We start from the raw sequence: 10,013 nt of genomic DNA on the forward strand, positions 1-10,013 counted from the left end.
CTCGGGTTTCCCTTAAACATTACAACTTTCATCCTTAACCCATGACCTCTTCAGTGGAAAAAACCTGCATGCCTTTACCCTGTCTATACCCCTCACAATTTTGTATACTTCTGTCAAATTTCCCCTCATTCTCCTACGCTCTAGGTAATAAAGTGCTAACCTATTCAGGCTTTCTCTATAAGAAAGGTCCTCAAGTCCTGGCAACATTCTTATAAAGTTTCTCTGCACACTATCAATCTTATTGACACCTTTCCTATAGATAGTTGGCCAAAACTGAACACAAATTCCAAATTAGGCCTCACCAACATCTTATAGAACTTCAACATAACGTTCCAACACCTGCACTCAGTACTTTGATTTATGAAGGCCAATGAGCCAAAAGCATTCTTTATGATCCTATCTATCTGTGATGCTACTTTCAAGGAATTATGGATCTGTATTCCCAGATCCCTCTGTTCTACCACACTCCTCAATGCCCCACTGCTCACAATATTATTCCGTTCCTGGTTTGCCCTCCCAAGTGCAACACCTCACATTTGTCTGCATTAAATTGCATCTGCCACTTTTCAGCCTATTCTTCCAGCTGGTCCAGGTCCTGCTGCAAACTAATAGCCTTCCTCACTGTCCACTGCACTCCCCAGTCTTGCTGTCATTCACAAATTTGTTGATCCAGTTTACTGTATTAACCTCCAAATCCTTGACATAGATGACAAGTGACAATAGACCCAGCACCAATCCCTACGGCACACTACTAGTCACAGACCTCCAGTCAGAGAGGCAACCATCTATCACTCTTTGGCTTCTCCTGCACAACCAAAGACTAATCCAATTTGCTACCTCATCTTGAAGCCAAGCAACTGAACTTTCTTGACCAACCTCCCATGTAAGACCTTGCTGAAGTCCATGTAGACAACATCCACTGCCCTGGCTTCATCAACTACTTAATAACTTTCTCAAAACTCTATAAAATTGGTTAGAGTCTTAGCAATATAACTTTTGAGGTATTATTTGACTAATTTCTTGAATGATAAAAATAAATTTGTTTATCTTGTGTACCTTTTAAAATAATATTCCTTCAAATTACAAAAACCTTGTATGTTTTAAAAAGCGGAGTTTTCATGCTGTCTTCTATTTTGTCACCAAACATGAGCACCATAGAGGATGTTATATTGTTAGATGCCACCTGGTCTGTAAATGTCTCTCGAGTCACAACAACCACCTCTCATTCAATGTCAGCAAGACCAAGGAGCTGATTATTGACCAGGAGGAGGAAACTGGAGGTTCCTCATTGGGGGATCAGAGGTAGAGAGGGTCAGCAACTTTAAATTCCTCAGTGTTACCATATCAGAGGATCTGTCCTGGGTCCAGTACAAGTGCCATTATGAATAAAGCATGGAAGCATCTCTACCTAGAAGCTTGCAAAGATTCAGGCATCTAAAACTTCAACAAATGTCAGTAGATGTTTGGTGGAGAGTATAATAACCAGTTGCATCACTGCCTGGTATGGAAACACCAATACCCTTGTATGGAAAAACCTACAAAAAGTGGAGGATGCAGCCCAGTCCATCACGAGTAATGCCCTCCTGCCATTGAGCGAATCTACACGGAGTGCTGTCGCAGAAAAGCGGCATCCATCGTCAAGGACCTCCACCATCCAGGCCATGCTCTCTTCTCACCGCTGCCATCAGGAAGAAGGTGCAGGAGCTTCAGGACCTGCACCACCAGGTTCAGCAGCAGTTATTACCCCTTAACCATCAGGCTCTTGAACTAGAAGGGATAACTTCACTCAACATCACTCACCACAACGCTGAACTGTTCCCATTGAACCAGACTCACTTTCAAGGACTCTTCAATAAATATTGAGAACATGAAATGCTTATTTATTCGTTATTATTATTTTCTTTTTTAAATTTTTGTATATGCAGTTTGGGGTGTTTTTTTGCACACTGGTTGTTGTCTGTCCCTGTTGGGTGTGGTCTTTTATTGATTCTATTGTGTTTCTTGTATTTACGGTGAGTGCCGGCAAGAAAATGAATCTCAGGGTTGTATATGGTGATGTGTATGTACTTTGAAAATAAATTTACTTTGACCTTTGGTATTGAATATCTCCTCACTTTGGTAGTAGACTGTTTAGACTCTGTTTTAGTGAATTGATCCAGATGTATCTTTTTAGATTGGCATAAAATCTTCATCCTAGAAGTTGCTAGTAATATATTGAAAGATTAGTAAGGAATGTTAGAGCGTTAAGATAAAGGAATATAGAAAAGCTGTGAACAGCAGGTGTTCTAAAGGAAATGCCTGGATTCAGTTTTATTGAATTAAGTTGCCGTTCAGTGAGATTCCACCACTATATTCCTGGTGTGTCTGAATTCCAAATTCCTGTCACTTCATTTTTTCCCATCTCACTATTCCTGTCTGTCTAAGGCGCCTGTACTGTTTTAACTGTAAGTCTGACGTAAGCCTGAGGAGCAGAACCTCTTCACATTGCTGATTTCCAGGCCGCATTGAAACTCATCAGTTGTTGGGTAACTGGCTTTCTCTTGTTTGTGTCACACTACCTTGTTCCACTGTAAGTTGTACATCTGTAATAATAACTTAGTTTTCCTCTCCACATGAACACTTCCTCTAGTTTTGTCACATTTCACAACTTAGAGATGCTCTTCTGTTTCTCTAAATGCCCTCATTAATTAACCAATACCTTTTGTTTCAGATGGTTAGCTGTTCAAATATCTGTCACGTTTATCATATTCAACCTAATTTGCTTCCTTTTGTGTAACTAAAATGAAAATTTTAAAATTAACTTTTCAAAATTATTCAATAAAAATTAATATACTGTTGAGAAATGGGGTTGGGGTGTTGGGGGAGAGGGGTGGGAGGAGGACTGCCCCTCGTTTGACACCTTGCTGTTAAAATTGTGGCTTTTGAAAAGAGATGAATTCCTTCAAATTAATTGTCTTCTGCATACATACCCAAGTAATTAATGCTTTTTTGCAGCAGCACATTACATACATGACAAACATAAATTATATATAACTTGCATGATTTCTAAGGTATGTGCACTGAATTATGATGATACAAATTTTAAATGCATTAGATATTGAATATATAAATATTTAATAAATATTTTAAATTATCAATTTGCCCTCATGTTTGACATCTTGCTGTTAAAATTGTGGCTTTTGAAAAGAGATGAATTATGTATATAAGTAATGTGCAATGAATACTGGTTTACATTATTCATTTGAAAATTAATACTCGCAGACTTTGACCTTTCAGGACACTACTTAAATACAAATGGTTTCAGTTACCATAATCGGTGCTTTTGTGTCGCATAGTATCATAATATGCATAAAATAGCATCTCCTCTACTCCAAGGACATAAATTTACTGTGTAAGCCAGATTATGTTGTATGCAGTGTGATGCTGAAAATATGTTAAAATTCTGTTGTATAAGATTCACTTATTTCTTTTGGTCCATAAGGAAAGCACTTGTTTTGAAAGCACAAAATCAAATCACAGAATCTTACAGGCTTCTGCAAAACCTATTAATCCATTGTCAGAAAAAGAAGTCGACAGAAATGTTGATCAAGTAAGTTAGTAGTGAATACTTGTAAATGATTCTAAGTTCTAAATGTCTCCAAGGTACGAAAGCTTTTTTGTAGATTCCTAGATCTTTGAAGGCAATTTTGTCTCTAATACAATTATGAATACAACGAATGAATTACAAATTCATTCTGATATAATTTGTAAAGATTATATTATTTTGTGATTGTTTGCATGTCTAATTTTGAGTTTTTTAAAACTCAAATTAATATATTGAAAGAAGATGAACAATAAAAATCTGCAGGGGTGCTATCTGGGAGCTAACAATTCAAAACTGTTGATATGTAGTCAAAGTCCTAAGTAAATTTATTGTTTAAGTACCTGAAATCAGTGTCCCTTCCTCCCAAATATTGAAGACATTTTCTCATTCTGTGTTCATTATTAACTCAGTCATTATGTCTACTTTTGACTTGAAAACATAAGCACTTCTGATAAAATTTGAATGCAAAACTGTCTAAATCTAATTGAACTCGGGCATTTTCGGAGGCACCTGTGGAAGTATTCTGAAAATGACTAGATTCAGTACATACGTGGTGTGACATTCTTGTTACTTCAGATTTGGCGATTTTCTGCCTTAAATGTTTGTACACCGGTAATTAGTAATATAGATAGGATTAACCTCTGCCTCTGATGTACGGCAGATATTGCTAACTAAATTGTAGAAAAGTAATGAGGAAGGCTGTTCAGCTCTTCCTGGAGCTTCTGCCTGCTCAAGAAGTCCTGATATGCCACTCTATCTCTTTGTAAAACCTGATTCTTTTTTAACTGACTTTAGTTCTTTATGCCTTGACTATTTCAAAGCCATCCTATTTGTTGGTTTATGTGTTGGACTTTGTGATTGAAATCTCAAACTTGCTTACCATAATCAGTTTCTCTGGAAATAACACATGAAGGCAAATTTAGCAATTAAGGGTTTTTTGTGGGATAGATAAGCTGTATACTGAAATGGATTTCTCTATTTTTTCCTAGTTCTCTGTTGCAATAATACACACCTTGATGTAGTGAAATGTATGACCAGGAATTTATAATAGCATCATTCTTAATTTCTTGTTACTTTGAATTGAGAATAATCCTGAGAGATGTTGATGAGATACAGAATAACCCATGGTCTAATGTCATGGTATTGTTATCAAAATATTGCTGGCTACCTTTTCTATAGATATACTGTAGGTTGAAATTAATGGGCTGCAGTTTAGTTGAAAAGGTTCAGAAAAGTTAGTTGTTGTTCAGCTGTGATTTGGAAATGAAAATATGTATGATTGGCTATATTTCTAGTGGAAATTAATTTTTAAAAAACAGTGTATTTCATTTTTTTTAAAAACCTTGTAATTTTAGAGTTCTTATTTTGGAGGCTGAACTTTTCTGGCGTTCGTCGTGTCATGCAGTGGCAGTTCCTTTACTCCTAAAAGCTTTGGCTCTTAGTCGTGAATATCATTTGGAATATCTAACTTCAGAAGCCATCTTGCATTTGGCATTTTCACAGGTGAGTCCTGCCACAAATTTAAAGTTACATATATAGCCATGCATGAGTCAAGGAATGCATATTTTTATTTGGGTTTAAAATGAAAGATCTCCTCCACAAAGGCCATTTTGTACATTATCAAACCCTCTGATTATAGCAGTTTGTCAATGATAATGTACCAACAGCAGCTCATTGTAGAAACAACATGATGACACAACAGCACTCCATTGCAGTGATGCCATTTTATTTTAGAACACCTATGCCTCACCAAACTTTCGTCCAAGCTTGTATTTTTTTTTAAGGTCACTTAAAGCAGAAGAGAATTTAAATGTTCAGTAGAAGCCACAACTGAACTTGGATGAAAGGGATGCTGTTTAATTTTGCATTATCAGAAGAATACACACCCAGTTATAATCTTAAACTTTTGTACAGGCTCAACATTATATTTGATTTTTTTTTCACTGTGCCCTTTGCCATAGCAACATTACTATTTTTATCCCTGTAGACTTCAGATGAAGCTAATAGTACTCACAATTTACTACTAATCATTTAATAATGCTTATTAGAAAAAGGAAATTCACAGATTTTTGCCCCCTCTGAATTCAGACAATGTGATTATTGTAAGGAAATTAAATTGTGGATGTTTACCTTTGACCTGCACACGGGACATGATTTTATTGGGTAGCAATTTAATTCAGTGTAAGTGTCTGACCCAATAGGTAAAATGCTGGAAGTACTCTTCTTTATAAAGACACAGTTAATGTTTCAGCTCATAAGGATCTTAGAACATTAACTCTCCATAAATACTGTCTAAAAATTGCTGATGACTTCAGCAAGCACTTCTGCTTTATTTTAGAATTCAAGTATCTTGAATCTTTTGCTTAACTTAAAGACTCTAAATCCAATATACTAATTTTCTATTCTGCTATTTGTAAAACCAGGTTTAATTTTCAATTTATCATCCTTGTTTGTGGAAAAATTGATGTCTGAGCTAAATTATTTAAACTTTGATACTTAATGCGCTTATGAATATTTCTTTAAATGGATGTTTCCCTTAATATTTATTTTTCCACTACACTTATAATTTCAGTCATACTTTTTAAATGAAAGAAACATTTCAGGATTGTATTTTAATGTATTTGAAAATATATTTGTAGCTACAACATTTAAAAATTTCTGAATATTCAAGAATTATTTATTTTTTTTTTAACTAGCTAATGCTTGGAATTCCAGACCAAGCTTTGAATGTTCTACATATGGCTATTGAACCTATTCTGGCTAATGGAACAGTCTTGGACAGAGGACGTGCTATGCTGCTATTGGCAAAATGTCAGGTTGCTTCTGTATCCCCTTGCTCTCTTCAAGAAAAAGCTGAGGGTAAATATTTGAAATCTTTTGACTTCATGCTTTACAATATATTCAATAATATTTATAAACAGAATTGAAATGTTTAAGAAGAACATTCTCCAGATCTGTTGGATTTACTGATATATAATTGTTTGTAAAATCTGTATTTTTTTTTCTGATGGACTGCCTTTTTCATTAACACTCCATTAATATGTGGTTTGAACAATGTATTTTAAACCATTTGTAAAATGATTGTTTTTAAATTCACTTCTGATATTTTAGAAACTGAATATGTTCCCAATAAATGGCGTATTTTCACAATTATTACAGCTATCGTTTTGGAGTTGAGGTTAAACCCCTTGGTGTTTCATTCATGGCCATTTATAGGGCTTCAGGCGTTGAGTCATGCTGAAGGATGTCCACTTTTTAACCTGTACTTGTATATGGCTGATTCAGTTGGGTTTCTACTCAGTTATGATTCCAATGACGTTGATTATAGAGGATTCAAGAGTGCTATTATAGCTTAAAATCAAGTGTAGGTAGTTATAATTGTTTATGGTGGTCATAGCCAGACACTATTTTTTTAGTTACCCATTGCTTTCTGGATGCAAACATGAACTCTATCATATCATGTTAAAAAATCACCTAATAATGTTCAAGAAAGTTACTGATTTGAATTTGCACCAATTTCTTAATACAGTGGAATAACTGAAGACTAAATATTTAAAGGCCCAGTAACTTACAGTATGTTAACATTTTTGATAGTTAAAATCTGTCCATGTTGAAATCTGTATGTAGATAATGGCTAAATATTATAGTGCTATGCATTAACTTTGCTTTCAACATGCTTTGAATGCAGCATAATTGATATGCTTTCTTTTTTCTTCCTGAAGCTTTTGAATCAGCAATTCAAAATCTGAATGAAGCCAAGGTATATTTTGAGAAGGCAGATTCCAGTGAGAGGATTAGAGAAGTCCTCTATTTGCAGGCAAGATTGTTCAACGCTCTGGGCAAGACGAAAGAAAGAAATAAATGTGCTATGATGTTCCGTCAACTACATCAAGAATTGCCAACCTATGGAGTGGCTCTTCTTTCGTAGCATTTCATAAAACCGTAGCTGTAAAATTTAGAAATGAAGCTTCTGAGGACATCTGATAAGTTATTGCTGACTTTGAAATAAACTGAAATTCTGGTTAAAAATGAAGAGCATTGACAGAAGCATGTTAGCAAATTTGCTGTGCTGCTCAGCTAAAAAATAGGAGTTCCTCTGGATTTATTGTAGATGTAGAAACTGACAGACTGCTTTACAGCAAATTGTGTATTTACTTGTAGTTTACAGCATTGCTGAGACATAATAAACATATCTTAAGTTCTTGAAACGAACCCTAGTCATTTAAGCAATGTGATCTCCAGTTCAGATTGATTCGAAGAATCAATTCAATCAGCTCTATTTGTTTTAAGTCTAAAGTTGCTATGTGGAACCATTGAAAATGAAATGTAATTAAGTATAAAATTTTAAATTGTAGGCAATGATTTCAGCAACTTCCTTTTACTTTCATAGGCCTCCTGATGTATAACTGTTGTAAAAGTATGGTTCTCACAAGAAATATTGTGGCATAAGTAACATGAATGTTTTTGAAAGATGTAAATAAGGAATTGTGATAGTCCTGAAAATTAGTTGCTTAATGATTTAAGGCATCTGTTTTTGTTCATTTTTGTAAAGTATATTTCACTCCAATAATCAATTAATTGTTGAATTATTCCAAACCTCTTTCCAACCCTTAAATCTTTCACTCTTTCCCATTCCCTTAATTCACAATAAATGGGCTTTATTATAATGAGGTGATGCAACACTGTTGTAATTTTAATACTTTTATTACATCTGGTGCATGATGTTTTGTCGTTAACTCATTTTAAGTATCTGTAATTTAAAAATGCTAGTGAGTACTTTCAATGCTATGCTAATCACATGATAAGATGTGCTGTTATGGCAACCATGTTACAAGGCACATTTTTATTGTGTGAGACAAAATTAGTTTGATTCAGCATTATATTTTGTGCTGCAAAAATCTACCACTGAAATAAAAAAAGACAGATAACCAAGCCTGAGACTACTTAATTTAATGATCCCAATCTCAAAATATCAATTGGATTCTAATCACACTTTATTGATAATGTAGTTGCTGATTGGGAAGAATGGAGAATTTGTCACATTACATCAGGTTTTCAGCATCTGCAATATAATACTGCAGTATTTTACTGCAGTGTTTAGTTAGTACCTTTCTTAACCTCTGTCAGAAACATTGCAGCCAGTACATTTACAATATATTCACTTGTATCAAGAAGGAAATACTGCAATATTGAACACTGGAGCAGTTATATTTTTGATAAACTGAAAATATTTTAAAATATCCATTGTGTACCTGCAGTATTGATGCTCAGCATACAGGTGTGCAAGGTGAGCTACAGGAACAAAAGTAGCATTTAAAAGTTTATTTGCAAAATCTTCATTCAGGGAAGTTTCAAAGATGTGATCCTGGTGGACAAATATGTGGTATCATTAGAGGTATGTTGTCATGGATGCTTGTAAACAGTTGATATTGCAGGGGTGCTTACACCTCATGGAGAAGGTGTTCATCTACACTCTTCACTTGATTTGGAATCCAAGAATAATACAGTGAAACCCTCCTGAGCGAGATTCTGCAGCACGGTAGGGGAGTGGTTAATACAATGTTTTACTGCACAGGGGACCTGGTTTCAATTTCCGCTGCTGTCTGTAAGGAGTTTGTACGTTCTCCCTGTGACTGCGTGGGTTTCCTCCCACATACCAAAGACCGGTTGGTAGGTTAATTGGTCATTGTAAATTGTCCCGTGATTAGGTGAGCATTAAACTGGTGGATTGTTGGGCGGCGTGGTTCAAAGGACCAGAAAGGCCTACTCCACACTGTATCTCAATTTTTTTTAAACTGAATAAATTTAGGCATTCCATCTGGTTCTTAATTGGTGTGAGGCTAATGAAGAAAACAGGGCCATATAGTTATCTTGTTAAGAAGCTATTATGACAATATAAAAGTTGTTTAATCAAATAAATGACTGATGTTTTTTTTGTATTGTTATTCAAAGGAATGATTGTTGTAGATTCAGTTTATCAGATATAAGCTTAAATGTGTCAACAACAGATTTAATTGTTCACTCTGACATGTCTTCCATTCATTATTATCCATGGTCTGATGATAATGAATAGAAGATGTGTCACCAGGAAATGATTTTAGCACCCAAACATTTACATTTACATTTAGGCAATCCTTCATTTTGCAAATGGCTTGTAATAACTGGTGAAAGATAAGCTGGAAAATTGTAGGCTGCAGAATCAATGACAGTAGTGGGTAAATTATTGGAAGGTCTAACTGACAGGATGTATAAGTAACTGGATAGGCAGGGCTTGATTAGGGGAAGTCAACATGGTTTGTACAGTATGTGGTAGGTTATGTCTAAACAGCCTTACTGAATTTTTTTGAGGCAGTTACCAGGAAAGTTCATGATGAAAAGTCAGTGGATGTTATCTACATGGGCTTTGGCAAAGTCCCACATGGAGGCTGGT

General features: G+C 35.1%; 1 protein-coding gene across 5 annotated transcripts in view; it reads left to right on the top strand.

The window, feature by feature from the left end:
- Window positions 1-8,511, top strand: part of anapc5 (anaphase promoting complex subunit 5) — a 35,896-nt gene extending 27,385 nt beyond the window's left edge. For all 5 annotated transcript variants that reach the window (XM_072247800.1, XM_072247801.1, XM_072247799.1 and 2 more), the window contains 4 exons: window positions 3,482-3,589; window positions 4,939-5,086; window positions 6,280-6,442; window positions 7,306-8,511. In XM_072247800.1, the coding sequence (XP_072103901.1) occupies window positions 3,482-3,589; window positions 4,939-5,086; window positions 6,280-6,442; window positions 7,306-7,511 (625 nt within the window). In that variant the 3' untranslated portion in view covers window positions 7,512-8,511. The remainder of the gene's footprint in view (window positions 1-3,481; window positions 3,590-4,938; window positions 5,087-6,279; window positions 6,443-7,305) is intronic.
- Window positions 8,512-10,013: the final 1,502 nt, after the last annotated feature.

The sequence above is a fragment of the Mobula birostris genome, chromosome 31 (genome assembly GCF_030028105.1).
Source record: "Mobula birostris isolate sMobBir1 chromosome 31, sMobBir1.hap1, whole genome shotgun sequence".
In the NCBI taxonomy this organism is placed as follows: Eukaryota; Metazoa; Chordata; class Chondrichthyes; order Myliobatiformes; family Myliobatidae; genus Mobula; species Mobula birostris.